This window comes from Hemicordylus capensis, chromosome 9 (genome assembly GCF_027244095.1).
Source record: "Hemicordylus capensis ecotype Gifberg chromosome 9, rHemCap1.1.pri, whole genome shotgun sequence".
Taxonomy (NCBI): domain Eukaryota; kingdom Metazoa; phylum Chordata; class Lepidosauria; order Squamata; family Cordylidae; genus Hemicordylus; species Hemicordylus capensis.
In genome coordinates, this window is record NC_069665.1 from 17903022 (window position 1) to 17924616 (window position 21595).

The 21595-nt window shown below is 44.7% G+C and overlaps 1 protein-coding gene across 1 annotated transcript in view; it reads left to right on the plus strand.

Moving 5' to 3' along the window:
• RHPN2 (rhophilin Rho GTPase binding protein 2) overlaps positions 1-21595 on the plus strand; it is a 57746-nt gene that overhangs the window by 12017 nt on the left and 24134 nt on the right. The window contains exons 2-4 of the mRNA XM_053271514.1: positions 14727-14842; positions 17618-17746; positions 21242-21317. Coding sequence (XP_053127489.1) covers positions 14727-14842; positions 17618-17746; positions 21242-21317 — 321 coding nt within the window. The remainder of the gene's footprint in view (positions 1-14726; positions 14843-17617; positions 17747-21241; positions 21318-21595) is intronic.

The window sequence follows — 21595 nt, forward strand, 5'->3', positions numbered from 1 at the left end:
GGGAAACTTTGGAATTTGCTTTTGTTCTGCTCTGTTTCCTATAAAGAGCTACTATGGTGTGTGTTCTTTCTTGATGGTTCTTAAACAATAGCCATGGCAGCGACAGTCTTTCACAAGCTGAGCTGCTTGATCAAACCAGAACTCTTTGCAAGAGCGTCTTTGTTCTTTGTTCTATTAACAAAGGTAAACAACACTTTAAAAAGGGATCCATTCCAGCTCATTTGCAGTGCAGTCCAGTGCTTGTTTACCTGGCAGCGAATTCCATTTGGTTCAATGGGACTTAGCCCCAAATGGGAGTATTACAGTCTTAAAGTTTACAACTTATGAAAAGAAGGGAATAAAAAAATTATTGCAGTGGTATAAAATGCCTTCCTGGGTTTATCTTCATAATCGAACCATCGTAGCTCCCAACTATATATTTTTTTAAAGGATGCATTAAAAACACCTGTCCTATTTTTTATTTTTTTTTTACTTTTGATGTGATTGAGCGTGAGGTAGGTAGGGACTTCTGGGCAGCTGGAACCCTCCTGAGAAGAAAATATCTGATGGATTTTCAAATGCTGGGAAGCATAGGCAAGAGCTGGTCCTATGGTAGTGAGCATGCATTGTCCCCTTTGCTAAGCAAAGTTTGTCTTGGTTTGCATTTGGATGGGAGCTCCCGAAACCTTGTCGCATTCACTGTTACATTGCCCACTTCATACTGATGAAAGAGATTTATTTTTATCTCAGTATCTGAAAGATCCCCAAAGCCACTCAGTGGAGACAATTCTTATATGCTTATTAGAAGACAGGGACCCAACAATATCCCCGGCGGTTGCTAAATTTTGTTATACATTGACCAGACTAAGAGAAGCTAGAGCACAGCAATCGGTTACTGTCAAAGATTCCTGATTTTATATATTTGATGACATTTTAGACTTTGTTTCCATTATTGTTTTCTCTTTTTACTGTGTATATTCTGTGTATATTGATGTTTGAGCTAAGATCGTAAATAAACAACTAAACTAAACATTTGGATGGGTGACACCGTCTGAGCACTGTCTGCTGTAAGAAATTCCCCTTAGGCAATGGTGCTGTGGTTCAGTGGGAGAGCATCTGCTTGCATGCAGAAGGTCCCAGGCTCACTCCCTGGCATCTCCAGGTAGGGCTGGGAGTGATTCCAGCCTGAAACCTTGGAAAACCACTGCCAGTCAGTGTAGACAGCACTGACTTGGATGGACCAATGGTCTGACTCAGCATAAGGCAGCTTCCTGTGTTCCTATCTCAGCCCTGCTCGTGTTGGAGGAGGTAGCCCAGGTATTAGTCATGGGCTATAATGGCTCCAGTATGGTGTGGAAATACTCTCTATGGCAGGTAGCCAAAGTCAGTAACTTCCTCATTTCTGAGCATCTAGCTATATATATCTCAGATGGGACGTGGAAAGATTGTTCAGGGTTATTAGATGGCTGTTAACATTTATAGCTAGTTTAAATGTGCAGTACATTTTAAACTTGTACAGAGGGGGGAGGGAAAGCTTTGTCTCAGCTTGACTTTATTTGTATAGTTCAGCTGAAACCACTGATGGGTGATCTTATTAATTCTTTTCTTTGCGAGGATTGGGTATTAAGGCAGACTTGGGCTCGGCTTGGTTGCAGCTTCAGTTTTCCTGCTGCTTTCTTGTATTTGCTGATGGAGAAGACGCTTAAGCATAAAATTGCACTCATAAAAACAAACAGGGTGTAATGGAGTAATGCTTGCTTTACAATAATGTTCCTCTTGGAGTTTTGAAGGAAGGAAAGGTTTGAGAAGAAAATGGCCAAAGGCCATTGGGGCTGAGGATGAAGCGAGTTATAGTCATAAGAACATAGGAAGCTGCTGGATACTGAGTCAGACCACTGGGCCATCTAGCTCAGTATTGTCTACACAGACTGGCAGTGGCTTCTCCAAGGTTGCCGGCAGGAATCTCTCTCAGCTCTATTTGGAGATGCCAGGGAGGGAACTTGGAACCTTCTGCTCTTCCCAGAGCGGCCCCATCCCCTAAGGGGAATATCTTACAGTGCTCACATGTAGTCTACCATTCAAATGCAACCAGGGTGGACTCTGCTTAGGAAAGGGGACAATTTAATGCTTGCTACCAGAAGACCAGCTCTCCTAGTCCAGCATAACCCCGGCCTTAGTGCCAACTTGGCTTTATTAGCTGACCAGGGTTCTGTGTTATGGGAGCCAAATGAGAGTCCTTTAGAGCAGGGGTAGACATTTGGTGCTGATGATTCTCTGAAGTAGCTCTCCAGGCTTTTGGAATGGCGTCCTTCCTTTCCTGCCAATACTGCAAATCTGATTGGCTGGCCGAGTGAGGGCTTGGCTGCCATTTTCAATCCCCCTGTCATTGAGTGCCACAGGTTGCTTTTACTCTCTCTCCAGTTTCTCTCCAATAGTCCCACACACAAAGCAGTGCCTCTTGCTCCCTTCCTGTCCTGCAGCAAAAATTTCTCCGAATTCAGGAGTTTTGATGTTAAAATCCTTTAGGTTAGTTGTGTGTATCTGCATACAAGCTGCCATTTTGCGGTTGGCTCTGCCTCTCCAAGCTGCCACTTTCTGCCTGGCTCCACCTCCCCAAACGGCTATTTCATGCTAGTAGCTTCCAAAGCTCTGACAGCAAAAGAGAGAATTAAAAAAAGGTTTGTCAGTCAGTCTTTATTGATACGGTTACAGACCAGCAAATACTCAATACAAATTGGGGGGGGACCTAATTAAACATAATACAGTAGACAATCGATACTGTATCCAATAATGTTCACCTATGCCATTGGTACCCAACCTGGGTTCCTCCAGATGTTGCTGAACTACAACTCCCATCATTCCCAGCTACCATTTATTGTGGCTGGGGGGTGATGGGAGTTATAATTCAGCAACCTCTAGAGGAACTGAGGTTGGGAACCACTGACCTATATGCAGAGTAAAATAAAGCCCCTTTCTTTGTTCTGGGACTAATGTTTGATGCCAGTTTTTGCTTGTGGTCAGCAAAACTTGGTGACATCATTAATTCATTCAGTTTTTATACCGTCCTTCCAAAATGGCTCAGGGCAGTTTGCAATTAAGATTTAGAAAGATCTCATCTTGTCAGAAAGTAAAAAAAAAAATTACACAAGAGGTCTGAATGTCCTGGGAAGTTGATTAAAAGCTGGGGAGATATAATGGTGGCAAAAAGCCCTGTATAGATCACAATACAGTAAAACATGTGCTGTCGTTTCAGTCATGCCTGGTGTGCAAGGGCAGAGCCCCTGGGCGTATGGGATTTTGCAAAAAAAAAAAACCCAACCCCACCAAAAACCAATGTGGCTGCCCACCCCCGCTCTAAAAGACTGCAGGCAAAAGAGTTAATGGAATTCCTTACCTAAGCAAACCTTTGTGTGCCTGGAAGTATTTACTTTGTCAGCCTTCTGTTTGCTGTGGAGGTAGAACAGTTACATTGGGTGGGGTGGAATGTCTCACTTTAACCATTGAGGCACACCCAACTTCAACCCTGCATCACGGTTTCTATCCAGTGAATGTGTGTGTCCGCTTATCAGTTGAAACCCCCATGGACATGCCTCGTATCCCCTGGCAATATTAAATGCAAATACTTCAGCTGCTGAACAGCTGAGCAATTGTGTGTGTCACAATTGGGATTTCTGATCTTGAGATCCAAATCTGTCCACGTTTGAAGGAGAGTCTGGGTGCAACCAGTTGAAGATCCTTTGTTCAGCTGCCGCATTTCACTCTGATCTATTTGAACTGTTGACCACCATTTTATTTTTAAGGTTGGGGCGTTGCCTAGGCTGGGCAATTTAAAAAACAATGTCTTGTTTTTAACTGGATTTGACTGTTGACTGTCTTGAGAAGATTGGCTGAGCAAGTAAGAAATATATGCTTAAATAATGGACACAGTATCGCCGAGGGAAAACTGGATGTGGACGCACAGCCATCCTCTTCTTGCACAATAAGAAGTGCTAGAAGCCCTCTTCAGACGGAATAGCTTCACCCCATTGTAGCCATGGACAGCAGAGCAAAGGGAAAGGAAGTCGGTCCCCTGCCGCGCCACTCACAGTTATGATGGGGCTTGTCTGAAGAGGGCCGAGCCTTCCCCGTGATGCCGGGCAGTCCCAGGATTGTGAGCAGCGCAGCGGGGGAGCCGGACCTCTCTTTCTTCTCCCCACTGCACAGTGGGGCCAAGTTATAATGTCTGAAAAGGGCTATAGGCAGTTTAAACTGTCTCTTGATTTTATAACTTTTGAACATATATCTAGGTCTTGTAGTAAATTTAGTACAGCCTATGTTGGGTGGGCAACCTTCGGGCTTGTGGGATTAACTTCTGGTTTTTAATATAACCCCAAGGTCTGCCCCAAGAGCTGGTCTTCTGGTAGCGAGTCTTCATTACCCCCTTTGCTAAGCAGGGTTCACCTTAGTTTGCATTTGGATAAGAGAGTGCATGTTTGCGCTTTGTAAGATATAGGGGATAAGGCCGTAGCTCAGTGGAAGAGAGTCTTCATGCAGAAGATCCCAGGTTTAATCCTTGGCAGCATCTCCTGGTAGGGCTGGGAAGACTAAAACCTTGCAGAGATGCTGCCAGTCAGTGTGTGGACAATACTGAGCCAGATGGACCAATGGTCTGATTCGGTATAAGGCAGCTTTCTATGTCCCTATGTACCAAGCAGAAACAGATGCAAAATAGTGGCTCAGGGTTGGACATACACTTAGAGTTAAGAGACAGGAAGCTTCTGAGCACATGCACAGTTGAAGAGTTTGTTTTCAGAACTGAACTTATAGTCCTTTCATACACATTTACTCCTACTTTCCCCCAAATCTTTATCCAATTCAGCAGCCTAAACTTACGGGGAAAAATATCCTTGAAACAAAAGAATCTCTATTATTAGACAACAGGGTGGCAGAAACTCTGGCTGATATACTGCAAATCGCCCAGCTATCTCCAGTAAGTTCTGATCTGGATCGTGGAATTCCATTATTAATTACTACCACCTATAAAAAATGATTCCTTGCATGTTGAAAGCTAGATGGTAGGCAAGAGGTTCTAGACCAGCCTTCTCTCTGACACTTTCTGTGTATAGGTTTTAAATAAGAAAGCATTAAAAATATTCCTCACCTGCAGAGGGAAGCCCAAGAATTTTATTGGCATACCAAGGTTGGCGTGGGCCCAGAGGCGAGATTCTAAAATGGGCCCCTCGCTGCCTTCCTCTTCTCCTGGCCTCATGTGTCTGCTGCAGAAGAACATTAAGGACACGTGTAATATAGTGTAGCAGATTAACAGAGGGCAGGAGGCTACAGTTACAAGGTGTAAACAACAGCAGAACCAAATAATACAACGGTATCAGCTTTATGAAACACAAGAGGGCAATTCATGCTTGCTACCACAAGACCAGCTCTCCTCCCCTTCTGTGGGTTCCAAAGCAAGCTTCTGTTCCAAGCTTAACAATTTTTGTCAGGGCTGTAGCATGGCGGGATTTAAAAACAACAACAATAATATTTTTTCATTTGGAAAAGGCTGGTGAAGGGATATCCAGGCAAACCAGTTTAAAATTATTTATTTTATTTAACATTTTTATACCACTCCAAACTTGTGGTTAACTCTGGGTTATTAGCAAACAATCAGGAAGGATGCTAGGCTAGCCTCCTCTCTTCCCCAACCCTCAAGTATTGTGAACCATTCTGGGAACAAGGAACATTTTTTTGAGAACTTGTTTGGTTGAAAAACAATTGAATATATTTCCAACCACCACCATCAAAGAACCAATCAATAAACCCCCTGCCACCACCCCCTCTTTCCTCTCTACAGAGGGGAAAAGGACTCATTGCAAGTTGGAAGAAGATCACTTCACATGGGTCATCAGGACTAGAGGGAAGAACCCAATCATTTTAAAATCACCCTTAAAAGTTAAAAATAGCTCACGCTCACACTCACTCACTCCATAAATGCGGGAAGCAGGAAGAAAAATCATACACACAAAACACACAGATAAGAGTTGTTACTTTGTTTGACTTTTCTTTCCACTTGAACAGCTTGCTAGCTCCCAGTCCCAGCTCAATCTTAACTGCACTCAGTTGCCGAGCAGAGGAGGAGCTCAAGAAGCCTCTCTGCTGCTGCTACAGCTGCTGACACTCTCCTCCGCTCCTTTGTAATTCAGGAGTTGCAGATAACCTGCTTGGGGCGACTGCAGCTCACACTCCTGTCTATGGGACTGAAGAGAGGGCAAGGATTGGCCCTGGGGGCCCCCTCAGAGGGTCCCTTAGAGGCTGTGGACCAGGAGACATTCATCTCCCTTTGTCTTATTAATGGTATGCCCATGATGTGCATGATGTTTGTTTAGATGGGATCTAAGATGCTGCCTTGCATGCAAAAGGTCCCAGGTTCAATCTCTGGCTTCTCCAGATAGGGCTGGGAAAGTCTCTTGCCTGAAACCTTAGAGAGTCACTGCGATTGGGTGTAGACCAGGGCTGTACAATTTTGGCCCTCCAACTGTTGGACTACTACTCTCATCATCACCAGCCCCAGTGGTCAATAGTGGGAGATGATGGGAGTTATAGTCAAACAGCTGGTGGGCTGCAGTTGTAGACCATATTGAGCTAGATGGACCAGTGGCCTGATTCTGTATAAAGCAGCTTCTTATGTATTGGTTTGACTGCAGAACTTCCCTCTATACGGTGTCAGAAAATATCAGTTCATTCCAGGGACAGCTGGAGTACAGGAAAGGACATGTCCCAGTACATGTAATACAGCCTGGATGAAATATTACTTTCTCGCTATGGTGCAGGGAGTGGGCACACGTGAACCTAAGCCATCTAGTGAGTTGGGCTTTCTTCCCAGGAAGTAATGTCTGAACTAGGCCCACAGATTTGAATTTCTGGTCTTGCTTGTAGTTGGCTTCAGAGTGAAGCACGTCAGTAACAGGAGAGTGATCCATGGTGACAGGCAGTTCAAGCAATTTGGCAAACGGGATGCTTCCTGCTGCTGATTACTCAAGCTCTTGGACTCTGCACTTTCACTCTCTCTTCAGGTGTCCTTATTTATGAGGCACAGTTGCTATTTTTGGCTCACTGCCCCCATTTTTGCCTTTTGGGGATACCTTGCTGAAGTATGGGCTGCTGTGAGTTGCTACACTGTCTGTTCTTCAAGTTTCAGCCCCTTACCTGGGGCTTTTGGGGAGGAGAGCTAGTCTTGCGGTAGCAAGCATGAATGGTCCCCTTTGCTAAGCAGAGTCCACCTTGGTTTGCATTTGGATGGGTGACTACATGCAGGTGTCATAGCTCCAAATAGAGCATCTGCTTTGCATGCAGAAGGTCCCCCGGTTCGCTCCTTGGCATCTCCCAGTAGGGCTGGGAGAGACTCCTGCCTACAACCTTGGAGAGCCACTCCAAGACATCCTGTCTTTCATGCTGGTCAGTGAGGACAATGAGCTAGATCAGGCCTGCTCATTTTTGGCCCCCTAGCTGTTTTTGGACTACAACTCCCATAATTCCCCACCACAGTGACCAGTAGCCAGGGATTATGGGAGTTGAAGGCCAACATCTGCAGAAGGGCCAAAGTTGAGCAGCCCTGAAGATAGACCAATGCTCTGATTTGGTATATGAATACAATGCATATCTATATATCGCTTCCCAACAAAAGTTCCCAAAGTGGCTTACATAGATATAAATAAATAAAATAATTTTTAAAAATGGCTCCCTGTCCCCAAAGCGCTCACAGTTTTATAAAGAAACACAAGATGGACACCAGCTACAGCCACTGGAGGGATGCTGTGCTGGGGATGGATAGGGCCAGTTGCTCTCCCTCTGCTAAATAAAGAGAACCACCACTTTTGAAAGGTGCAGCTTTTTGTGTTCCTATGTGACCTTTTCATAAGGTGAGGTGAGGCAGTCACCTCAGGCAGAAGACGACTGCCCTTCTGTCCCATACTCTTAAAAGGAGGGTGCACACAAGCGGGGGGGGGGGGGGCGGGGCAGCATTTAGCACCCGGCCTCAGGCACACAGCGACCTTGATCTGCCGCTGCTCCTACCTCAGGTCTGTAGAAATCAAATTTTTGCATTGGGGGATGCATCCTGCCTTTCCTGTACAGGTGTGAACATGCAGGAGGCTTGCTGTGCACAGTTCAACAGTTCTCCTGCTAGTCATTTGAACTGTTGATAACAGATGGTAGACCAATTTTGTTCTAGCGTATCTTTAATCTGATGATCAAAGCTACTTTAATCTTTAAAACCGTGCTGGAAATGCAGAGTAAATGAATAGAAGCAGACAGAGTAAGACTCCAGGAGTGGGTGAGGGCACGTTGAGCAGTGATCTTAGCTATGAGGATGTCACAAGCATGTCCCAGTTCTTGTCTGTGAAATGTGGGTGTGTATGCTTTACATATTTAATAACTCTATTAATAATTATAGATAGGCTGTTATAGGGAGTGGGGCTGTAGCTCAGTGCACGTAGCAAATACATGATTTGCTTTGCGGAAGGTCCTGGGTTCAAATCCTGAAATCTCCAACTAGGGAAAGACCCGTCTGAGAACCCAGAGAGCTGCTGCCAGTCAGTGAAGACCATATGAACCTAGAAGGACCAATGGTCTGACTCGGTAGAAGGCAACTCATGTGCTCATTAAAAAAAAAATATTTATTTTTTATACCCCAGCCCTGATAAAGAATAGTTGATGGATTAGACAGGGAGAACATAGGGAGCTGCCTTTTACTGAGTCAGACCACTGGTTCATCTCTCTCAGTATTGTCTGCTCTGACTGGCAGCAGCACCCCAAAGTTTCAGCAGGAGTCTCTCCCAGTCAGGGATTGCACTTCGGATCTTTTGCATGCAAAATGATGCTCTTCCATTGAGCTCTTATACTATTCCCATGTTACTCTCATATCAACCTCTGTGGATCTGCAGGCTAAGATGAGTCTTAATGTGTAAATTGTCTCAAAGCTTTCCTGCGTTGGTCAAAATCAGACTTCCAGTAGAGAATTAGGGTTCCCTGGAAAAACTACCAGAGGATGTAATGGTGGTCAAGTAATTATTTTGTCCTTGGAACAAATTGCATTGTAATTGTGTTTTAAATAGTGAATCAACTACGGAGAGAAGGTACCTAAGCATTACTTCACTCTTAAAGGAAAGGACTGAAGCCAAATTGCTCTCCTGGGTACCCCAAAATCAACCTCCTGAAATCCAGGCTGTTCAGTCTAAATCCTTCCAATCCCAGACTTCTCATATGGCACCGCACTGCCCTAGAAAGTGGCAGCACAGGGAAGGAGGAGCTGCCACTGTTACTGGTGAGGAGACTCTACCCACAAAGTCAGTTTTGCTCACTGTCCTGCACAGAAGGTCATTTGCAACAGGTGCAAAAAAGGGGGGCACTTGGCTAAGGTTTGCAAGGCTGCTGTCCACCCCATTACAGACTCACCATATGATAAGGGTGAGGCAGATGAACTGCTTCCTGACAGCCTGCGTCTCCACATTGTCAGGTTAAACTTAATGGCCATGAAGTGTGGATGCTGGCTTATTCTGGTTCTCTGTACACTATCATATGCCATCTACTTTACAAGAAACTCCTCACTACATCAGATCTGCACCTTCAGCCTTCAGACATCCATCCATGGGGATATGGAGGTTCCCCTATTGCCATAAATAGTTACTTCACTGCTGTCCTGGAATACAAAGGACATACTGGAGAAGGGAAAGTGTATGTGTCACAAAAAGGAGTCTCAATGTCGCGATGGACCTAAATAGCACGGAACCCGTATTACAGATGATGGAACTTTGATATGCTGATATGATTGCTGACTTCTGACTTTTTGCTGATACTCCTGGCACTGCCATACATTTAAAACATAAAATTCAGATGAAGGCAAATGCCATACCTGTGCAACACAAAGTGAGGAATATACCCATAGCATTGTGCCAACCACTTAGAAATGTGCTCTTAAGATTACAGCATGTTAGGATTACTGGCAGTATAGAGCCAACCATTTATTTATTATTACTTATTTAACATATTTATATACTGCCCAAAACGCAAGTCTCTGGGCAGTTTACAACGTCCCTGAGTAGCCACCAGACGAGCCAGTGGCAACTGCAAATGAGAGGACCCACATCAGAATGGGTCTCTCCCAATGTTCTTGTGAAGAAATCGAATGGTATATTTCGAATGTGTGTAGATTTAAGAGATGTGAACTCCAATATAGTAGTGGATTGTCATCCATTACCCAATATCAATGAAATGCTGCTTACTCTGAAAGAGGCTTCAGTATTCACAACTTCGGACTTGTCTTCAGCCTGTTATCAGATTCCTCTGCTCAAACGTTCTCACAATACAAAGCCTTCATTACCCCAGAGGGTCTTTTTTCAGTACAATAGACTGCCCTTTGGATTAGGTTCTGCTGCTTAGGTATTTCAAAGAATGATGCATGCAATTTTGGGGACTAGAGATGGAATAGTTTACTTTCAGGATGACATTTTAGTGTATGGCAAAACCATTAAGGAGCATGATGCTAAACTGACAAAAGTCTTAAGAAAACCCCAACACGGACTTACTATCTCCGCAGAGAAATGTCAGTTTTGCACACCCTTGGTGACATACTTGGGACGCACTATCTCAGAGTGGCGTACATCCCAAAACAGACTTGGTAAAAGCTATTTGGGAAAGCACCAGAAACATCATACCTTCTGAATGGAAAGCAGCCCTCAGTGCTGACCAAGTGCTTACATAACTAATGGATGGCCATGCCAAAAAACAAGGTAGCTGAATATTTTCAACCATATATACATGTAGCGAGTATGCTGTCTTTTTTCAATGAGCGGGTGCTGAAGACTAATCATTTGGTGCCAACCTCCTTACAAGTAAAAGTGATTGAAATTACTCATAAAGGTCACCTGGGCATGAGCTTGACTAAAAAGGGGAATCAGAGAGGTGGCCAGGTATGAACAAAAATCAGGTATGGCCAGGTATGAACAAAAATCAGAGAGGTGGCCAGGTATGAACTTGGTGGCCAGGTATGAACAAAAACATTGAAGATGTGATTAGGCACTGTATGGCTTGTGCTGACTTTTGTCACCTCCTTGATTCCAGTAGAGTATCCCAATGATTCATGGGAAAAACTTGCTATGGATATAATGGGGCCTTTTGATAACCAACTCGCAAACCAAAGATTGTTATAGTGATAGTGGATTATTATTCCAGATGGCCAGAAGTTTCACTTGCTGTCAACATTACTACAAACAAGGAGATCAAATTAATGGCTGCAGTTTTTGCAAGAGAAGGTCTTCCTAAAGGACTATTGACTGACAATGGGACAGAGTTATCTAATTCGAAATGGAGCAATATTTGCATAACTATGGGGTAAAACACCCATGTATCATAATCAGGGAGCAGCTTAGTGGAAAGAATGAACAGATTAGTGAAAGAAAGTTTACAACTGGCTACTAAGCAACAACAATCCTGGAAAGAGGCAATCCATGAAACTCTATTTACTATTTGAACCACTTCTCATTCCACTACAGGAAAATCACCTTTTGATTTTGAAAATCACTGCTGAAAGGATGCAAAGCTACCAACAAACTTACCCAATAGCAACAACTGATAGGGCTTTCCATGCCAGCCCATCCTGAGGATGCAGAGATTTGTAAGCTGGTAAGGGAGAAGCAAGAAAAATAGAAATTTGTATGTGAATCAGAAATGGGGTGCAAAACAGTGAACATTTCAGGTGGGGGACTTTGTTCGAGTACAGCTGCCTTATAAAATGAGAACAGGATGTTTCCAATATTCTGGACCAAAGCAAATTATCAAAATCCGAGGAGATTCTGTCCTATTGGGTGATGGAAAGAAATGGAACAATTCAAGACTTTCCAGCATGCATACTATGAGAAATTGAACATTCCTCTCATGAATGTTCTCAAGAGAAGTACTAGAGAGGACTTTGATCTTGTCTCTAGTTCTGACATCACAGAGGAGGATGGTGAAAGTGATGGACAATCCTCTTTACCAGAAAGAACATCACTAACTGCTCCTATGCCAGAGCACTCAGGAGTTAGGAGAAGTGTGCGTGACAGGATCGCGTGACCACCTAAAAGACCTAAATTTGTCATTGAATTTTAAATAAATTCAATTACGCTGGTTATAAAGGGGAGGGATGTGTTGTATTTAATCCAGTATCTTTTATGTTTTGTTTAGAAGTTTGTTCCAGTGGGGCTCCTATAGAGAGTGTGTGGGGTGGAGGAAAAGGGAGGGGAAGAAGAAAATGGAGTTGTTTCTGAATAAATTCTTCGTTAAATCTATATAAGATTAGTTTGTGTTTGTAAGGGAAGCAGCTATAAAACCACTCCCCTGTACACTGTCTGCTTAATTCACTGTTTCTGAAGCCAACACCTTAACTTCTAGACTTGCACTGTTTGTGCACGAGAGTCGGGAGATAACGTGAAATTGGTATGTTATGTCTGATCCTTCAGAGAGAGAGAGAGAGAGAGAGAGAGAGAGAGAGAGAGAGAAATGCGTGTGTAAGGCAGGTATTTCCTCAAGAGGCAAGCCGAATCAAGTCTGGTAAAGCCCTGTCTTTGTATCGGTTAATATATTTTTGTTCAGGTTTGCTCTTTCTAGATTCAGACTCAAGTACTCAACTTGTGATGTTGGTGACTCTTAACACTCTTCTACCAGCCACTAGGGATGTGCACGAACTGGCTATTGGCTGATTCAGTGGCACACGCACACTGGCCACTTCCAGTCCGATGCTGACTGGGACAGCAAGGAGGTATGCTGCTGCCCCGTGCCAATGGTTTCGCAGACAGTGCCAGTGGGGGAAATGCAGGGGTGGAGGTGGCGGTGAGCACCCTCCCTGCTCCTTAAAGGTCACCCCCCTCCCCACCACCGAACCAGCCCAAACTCCATACCGGTTCATACACATCCCTCAAAGGCTGATTGCTGTATGGCCCATCTTGCTGGTATACATCTGAAAGTGTCTTGAATCTGTGTTCATGCTTGCCTCTTACCCTGGCAAGGGTAAGAGAACCATAAAGCTATATCCCTATAACTGAAATGAGACGTCCAGACCTTTTTGAAGGCAATGTTTCTTTGGGAAGGGCCATTGTTCCATGACTGAACACCTTCTTTGAATGCAAATGGTTCCAGATTCAACCCCAGGCATCTCCAGTTAAAGGTTTGGGGTCTGGCAAAGGCTTCTGGCAGAGATCTTGGAGAACCGCTGCTATTCAGAGTAGATATAGGTAATACTAACTGTGGTGTGTTGATCCATTCCTTGACACAGGCCAGCTTTTGAATGGTGGTTTAGTTACTTGTATTCCAGTCTTGGACTAGAGGCGGGGCTAACAAACAGCCAGCAGCAAGAGCACGGTAAAGCAGCCTGCACTTGCTTCTCTGTAAAGAATATCTGTTTCATCAAATGATTAATATTCCTGCTTCCTTATTTGCCACAACTCTCTCCTCTGGATTCTACCCTAACTTGGATGGATCAATGGTCTGACTGACTTGTTGTAAGGGAACTTTCAGATATCTGGTTTAATACAAAGCACTAAATTCCAGTGCCCTTTGAACTGGTTCATGACTGTTCATCAAAAGATACCTTTTTAGAAACAAAGAGATTGCTGTAACCATTAAATAGAAACCTATATAGATGACGCATGATACAGTTCTAGAGTTGAACATTTATAGAATAGCTAGCTATGAAGAATGCAAACAGCCGATGAGCAATGCAAGTCTTGTTAACACACCTTTTGACAGCCACACTAACTGGAGTAGTTAGAGCAGTGATCTTCACGATTTTTCAAGCGAGGGCCACTTTGGCAAAAATAAAAATGCAACCTTCTATGTGAGAGCCATTTCCCCCTGTGCTGACCTCTGCAGGAGGTTAAGAACCTCTCATAAGAGTTCTATGGGGAAAGTGTTGAGAGAGGTTACACTTCCTGCCTTCTGTATATGCCTTCCAGGATGGTACTGGGGCTCAAGAGGGCTCCACTTCCCTTCAAGGAGCCTTGCTAGGGCAGGGTGAAGTGCAGCACTGTACAAGGCAACAGTCACCTCTGCATGATGCCAGAAGAACTGTGCAGAATATCCCGCTTCAGCTGGAGCTTTGCATGGACCCAGTAAACAATTCAACACTTAGGGTTGGTGGAGGCCATCAGTGTTGAACAAGGACTTGGGAGGCCCAGGTTCAAATCCCCACTCGGCCATGAAACTCACAGGATGGCCTTGGGCCGCCACACTCTCTCAGTTTAACTCACCTTACAGGATTGTTGTAAGGATAAAATTGGGGCGGGGCCATGTGGCTTCTTGAAAACTGTGTGATACTGTTAAATGGTTCTTTCAACAGTTCATGGTTTATGTCAAACCATGACACAAAACTGTAAAATTGTTTACTGTGTCCATGCAAAGCTACTGTTCAATTTTCTTTCAACAGTGGAAAAGTTGAAAGAAAATAAGGTATAGGACTGGGTTGGATAACTCTTTGGCTGTCTTTCCTTTTAGTAACAAAAACTGGGAACTACGGCTGACCTCCAGGCGAAATTGCTCATGAGGATACCCATTGGAATTAATGGGATAACTTGCCCATGACTAAATTGCTCCATAATTTAAATGGGTAATTTAGTTTGGCTGCTAGCCTGATGTGCGAGATGACCTATAAAAATGTGAAAATCGGCTTTGTCTGTTAAGGGAGGTGTGTGCGTGCTTTTTCCTTTCCTTTTTTGATAAATAATGTGTTTCTGTAATCCCAGGGATGCAACCCTCTTGCAGAGACGGGACGGAGCAAACTGCAAAATCAAAGAGCCCTCCTGAACCAACAGATACTGAAAGCAGTGAGGATGAGAGCTGGCGCAGAAAACCTTTTACGGTATGTTCCCACGACTTCCCTTCTCCTCTGCCCGCAGAGAAAAAATGAAGCCTTTGTTCTTCTTCTTAGCAGTAGCCTCTGGTTCTCTGCCAGCTGTCCAATTGCTCCTCATATCTTACAGAAGAAATGGTAGCTGAGGATCTTGCACAAAGTTTTATGTCATGGTTTTTAATGTTCCGTCTCTAGGAGACTGTCTTCTCTAAAAGGCTTCCTCTGCTTTTTGTCTATTCTTTGAATCTGAAGCGTGTTTACCTGCTGATTCTGAAAATTCCCTCTTTTATTTAGAGGGCACAGAGAGACGTTAAATTCAGAGCCCTAAAACTGAAACCAAAGTACAATCATTACCTTTTCCAAAAAGAACTAGCTAACTTCCATTGGAGGTGAGCAGATGCTCCATTGCAGGGGTCTGCAATTGTTAGCCAACCATTAGCTCTAGTAGCCAGTAAGATGTAGCCTCTGGTTCTCTGCCAGTTGTCCAATTGCTCCTCCTATCTTCTTGAAGAAATGGTCTTGCTTTGGAGGAGTATACTGAAGGCTTTTCCTGCTAATTACTAGAACTAAACTTCTGACATTTTCTGGTGAAGGTATTTACAAACCCCTTCAACATGACAGAGATGGAAATGGGGACTTGTATGCCTCTATTGCAATGCCAAGGATCACTTCATGAGCCACCCCACCTCCACTATGAGATATTGGGCAGCCTCCCGATCAGTACTGAACTTCCGCTAATGGAAGATGCTTTGTTTGCACATGGGGAAAGGGTAGGTTCTTGCCCCTCTGCTGCCTTTTGGCCTTCTCCCCCCACCCACCCCGCAACCCTCCAAAAACCAGCTTTTGAGTTCCTATATCCCTCAGGGACATACCTTAGGGGCAGAGGCAGCCAGTGAGGGCAGCACTGGGGGTAGGATGGTTAAAGGTACTTTTAAAAAGACATGACTGTCGACACCGGCAGCACCTGAAAGCCCCCGGGAGCAGCGGCATCCAACGCAGCAGCTGCCCTGCCTACTGCACTCACCAGTCCTCTGCGCATGCACAGTGGCCATTTGTGTGGTGACCATGCACTGATTTGTGTGGTTGCCCTCACCAGCTGGGGATTGCGGCACCAGTAGGAGGGCGTGGAGGCCTTTCTCTGAAAAATGTCCCCCTGTGCAAGTGGAACCTCTTCTGTTCCCTGACTACCAGTCAGGAATGCTCCCTGTATTTATTGTCTGCTGTATGATGCATCCATTTACTCTGTAATAGCCTTTTGTAAGCAGATTTTAATATCAAGAGGACGATTGTTCTTTGGGTTAAGTTATACTAGGGAAGCGTAATAATCCAGCATACACTGCTACAACACACTTGCACATGTTCTTTGTTGGTGCACACATACTCTGTGTTCCCTAGAGTCACGTTCCTTGACATTTAGAAGTCAACACAGAGTGTGAGAAAATCCTCAGAACTAGGAACGTGACGGCACTATTGCGGAAGAGTGTAATAGCAATTGGGGAAGACTGTAGGGAGTACCAGCAGAATTTGCAGGACGTGTCTTTGGCAGTGGGAAGAGAAATGGGGATGCTTGATCAGGGTGTTCCAGAGAAGCTTAGACTATTCACTTTACTTTGCACAGTCATTGTTTACATCATCTGAACACCCTGTAGGACTATAGGAAGCTGCTTTGTACCAAATCAAACCATTGGTTCATCTACCTTGATATTGTCTACAACTCCCACCATTTCTAGCCATTATGGCTGGGAATGATAGGAGTTGTAGTCCAACACCAGCTGGAGGGCCCAAGTTGTGCAGCCCTGGTCTTTGCTGACTGGCAGTGGCTGTCCAAGCTTTCAGGCAGCCTTTGCAGCCCAGAGTTTTTCCCAGCCCTCCCTGGAGATGCTACTAGGGATTGAAACTGGGACCTTCTGCATGCAAAGCAGATGCTCCACCACTGAGCTACAGCCCCATCATGGGTTTTGCAATGATTTTTTGAAGTGCACAAATGGTCTTCTAGAATGGCACATTTTGTGTCTGCCTGGACATTAAAACATTTTTTAGTTTCAGTTGCTGTATTTAAGCTCAAGAGTTTCCAGCTGTTTGAGACATACTAAAGACAAGCCAATCAATTTCACTCAGCAACATATATGCCATTTCCAAAAACGGATGGTCTGGGAGATCCTCCATTGCAAGCTTCTGTGATTTCATGCCAGACACAGGAGGACCCTTCAGAGACTGGCCTTTGTCCTCCTCTGCTATCCCAGATGCAGACTGCATGGGTTTTCCCACTGGCACAAGGTGCTGTGCAATACACTTTTGTGGGCTGACAATGATGTTTCAGTATTGAAATGCATTTTCTCAGTTTTTAAGATCAGGGTTTTGTTTGTATTTGCTTACACATTAAAGAGTTCTTTAAAGTTTTGTCGAGTAAGAGAGAATGTGTGTATCATTGCCACTATATCATCTTATTGATTTAAAAAAAAAAATCCTGGCTGTGTAATAAAAGTTCTGGGTACCTACCAAACTGTGATGGAGCCATAATATGGAGCCATTCCATAGCTTATTTTGCCATCTTCAGCAGAAACATCTGGGCACCTAGTATTGTCTGAAAACCATTGCACATTCTTCCTTGGCAGCAGCTCAAGGCAATTCTGGAATGCGAGTTTTCATATCTGTTCTTAAGGGGATGAAAAATCTTAGAAATGTAGAGAATGCCAGTAAGGGAGCTTAGCCGACCCACTCTACAATAAAGCAGCTGTGCTCAAGACATTCACAAAGGTGGCCATCCTTTTTTCTCTTGTCCAGAGCAACAACCAGCAACAAAGTGCGCGAACAGGTGCTTCTCGAGTTGAGTTATGTAAACTCAGATCTGCAGATCCTCAAGGAAGAGCTGGAAGGACTCAACATCTCTGTAGAGGTTTATCAGAATACAGAGTAAGTAAGTGGGGGCAGGGGGAGGTGTGATATTGCCCACTTGCCACCTGGAAATGAAAGCAATTGTTTGGATGTGCTGGGAAAAGAGCAGAGAAGAAAGTGTGTTAGATGACTGACGAAGACATTTGGCCCGTTCTGGCTGTTGACTGAGGATTAGGAAGGGTATTAACCTTCCTCCTTGGGAAAAGTATTAAAAATAATTAATTTTGATGCCTAATCCTCAGAAATGCCTTCTAGGAGGTGGCTTGAATGGGGGAGCATTGGAGAAGGCCAAGGCTAAATTATTCCCTCATATTAACTTGTTCAAAGCCAGCAGGCAAAGGTAGGGAGAGGCTTCACACCAGAATGTTTAACACTAGGTCCTAGGCACATGTAAACAATCTTTTTTTTTTTAATCGTCATGTATACATCTTGTTGTATAGTTTCTCCTAACCAAGAAATAATTCACCCCAACATTCCAGTTTCAATTTGGCTTCTCTCTTAAATTTCAGGCCTGTTTTGGACAGAGGAGGCTGCAGGGAAACTGCTTCAGGTCATGGCAGTGCTCGATGGTCACACACCACTTCCCACTAAATGTATTGCTTTGCTGTTGCAAATGAATGGCAGCCAAAGAGTACATAGGAAGCTGCCGTTGACCAAGTCAGACCAGTGGTCTCTCTAGCTCAGTACTGTCTGCACCAGTGGTTCCCAACCAGGGTTCCTCCAGATGTTGCTGAGCTACAACTTCCAGCATCCCCAGCCATAATAAATTGTAGCTGGGGATGATGTAGTTCAGCAACATCTGGAGGAACCCTGGCTGGGAACCATAGGGCTACCCTGCCTGGCAGTGGCTTTCCAAGATTTCAAGCAGGAGCCTTTATCACCTCTACCTGGAGACGCCAGGGAGCGGACCTAGGGCCTCTTACATGCGAGCAGATACTCTACCACTGAGTGATGGTCCCATCCCCTAAAGTAGGGCTGCTCAACTTCAGCCCTCTTGCAGATGTTGGCCAACCATTCCCATGATCCCTGGCTTTTGGCCACTGTGGCTGGGGATTATGGGAGTTGTCGTTCAAAATCAGCTGGGGGGGTCCTAAGTTTAGCAGGCCTGCCCTAAAGGGATTATCTTATAGCAGATAACGCTCACATATAGTCACCCATCCAAATCCAAATGCAAACTAAGGCAGACCCTGCTTAGCAAAGGGGACAGTTCATGCTCGCGACTGCAACACCCAGCTCTCCTCCCCAAAGGAGAACGGTGAAGGAGGCCTCTTCCGTCATCTGAGGGCATGTTGGTGGTGACAGGCCAGTAATGGCATTGTGCTAGGAGAGTGACTAGTGATGGCAGCGTGGGCTGATGATGTCATTGGTCTGCGCCAGTGTTCCCTGTCACTGGGATCCCCAGATATTGACAACTCCTAGCAACAACATTTGGGAATTCCTGTCATAGGGAATTCTGATCTGCACCCTGAGTGGGTGATTCTTCAGGTGTGGCACCTGTATTATGTAGCCTTATGCAATCTGGACCCTACCAATTAGCTTTCGGGAAAGGAAAGCACCGCAAAAAAGCAACTAATTCACTTGGTGAGGGGATAACACCTGAAATGCTTTATGCACATATGGAACTTCTTCATGGTGACCTGGACCATTGGTGGTCCTGGCTGAATACTGCCTGCACTGGTGCCATGTGCCCCCTGCCCCACGTTTATTGGGTTTCAGGTGAGGGGCATTTCCCAGCCCTACCTGGAGAAACCAGGAATCAAACCTTTTTTGTGCAAAATGTGGTCTACTGAGTTATGCCCCCTCCCTTGGAGCTCTTTAAATAATTTTCAGATTTTCAAAACAATAGCAGCTGATCAGTTATGAAATGACAGTGAGAGACAGCTGTGGAAAAAACAAATCAAAGAACTGCCCCTTTGTAAATGAATGCCTCACAAGTTGTATTGTTGCAAGTATGTTTTTTGAATAAATCATGGCCTGTCACACATATGCTTAGTTCCGGCTGCCTTTAGCACACTTGCCCTTTCTCTAATCAATCATCTTAGCAAGCCCATGCTTTAGCCTAGGTTGAAGGAAAATGTTGCAGAGGCTTCGTTTGTCCTGCCGGTCACAAGTGCACCACTTTCTCTCATGAGGCTGGCATTTGAAACGGTCACAGTGCAAGATTGAATTCCACTTTACATTCATCTTAGAGCTGGCAGGAAGGCCGGTGCCCATGGAAATCCAGCACAAACTTGGCAACTTAATAAAGATGGATCATGGGGGAATGCTTTAAATCAATAAGCAAAGAGCTCCTTTTAATGGCTTGGCTAATACCGGGGATTTGGTTTGGCTTTTTGTGTGTGTTTCTCCCCCCATCTGCCCCAAAGGGCATGCTTGGGAATAATAATGACAGGTTTTGTTACCTGTTCCTGATTGGTTTATAAGTAAATTTGCTCCCATCAGCAAGTGTGGGAGAAGGACCAGACTCTGTTGGTTATATCTGATTTTCCTCCCTGTAAACATGCTCAAGAACATAACAGCAGCGCTGCTGGATCAGGCCCAAGGCCTTTCTAGTCCAGCATCTTGCTTCCCACAGTGGCCCACCAGATGCCTCTGGGAAGCCAACAAGTGGGAGATGAAGGTGTGCCCTCTATCCTGCTGTTGCTCCCGTTGAGGCAGGGGCGGGAGGAGGGGTTGTATTTGTGTCTCCTCTCTTTCAGTGGCCTGTCCTGAAAATTATATACTGTGGAGCAATTCCCTGTTTGAGGAGGAGGAGCTGAATAATAGGTTTTCCAAAGAGGATGCCGTGTGTGTTCAAAAGAGTGTAGGAGCCATTGGCTAGGGTGGGCTTAAACCCCAGACCACCTGATTACTGAGCTGGGTCCCTTCATTTTAGGAAACCATAGACCTCCTCTACCTGAGTGACTTTGCCAGCAAGTTGCCATTATCAGCCCATTCTTCTTTGATGTGACTGGTCATTGCCCTCTCCAGTCCCTTATCTAACCCCTCTTCCTGTTGACACCCCACTGCACCTTCATGGTCCTTCTGCCAGCTAATCACACAGGCAGCAGCTGGTGGCATTCTGGGAAGAGGTGAAAGCCCCCTTCTCTGGGCAGCAGAGGCTGCAGAGGGGATGGGTGTTGGACTAAGACCAGGAAGACCTGAGTTCAAATCCCCATTCAACCATGAAATTCACTGGGTGACTCTGGGCTAATCATGTATCTCTCAGCCTAACCTCCCCCACAGGGTTGTTGTGAGGATAAAAATAAGCATGTACTGAGCTCCTCGGAGGAAGTGCAGGATAGAAATGTAAACAATAAAATAAATAAATGTGCTTACAATCTTTAAACCATAGTTTAGAGTTATGTCTGAACCAGGTCATAATTTGCCGATCGTAGTTCCATGGAGGAAGGGTGGGATAAAAATGTGATAAAATGCATGGTAATTCACCAAGCAGCTGCTTTTTCTTATGGAAGTGTGGATCAAGAGAGAAGGAAAGAGATTAATTTTATTTCCTTTGTTGTTTTGATACAGGCAGGCTTTTAGCATTCCTCTGATTCCGCTTGGCCTGAAGGAGACCAAGGATGTTGACTTTGCAGTCCCTCTGAAGGTAGATTTTTCTAAGAAGCTATATTTAAACTGCAAATGTGTGTATATTGCAACTATGATTGTAATGATGCACAGATTTAAAAATACCTTCTGCTTCTTGTGCACTGCCTTGAGCCACGGAATTGGCAGTATAACAATCCACCCCTCTTTCATTGCCACAGTAATTCCCCTGTTTGCCAGTTCAAAACAAGCAGAAAAGATCCCAGTTTAAGCTTCCTGGTATAAGTAAGGCATCGTGCAAATCCCCAAAGAAATCTGAACAGAACAGCAGCATTGGGC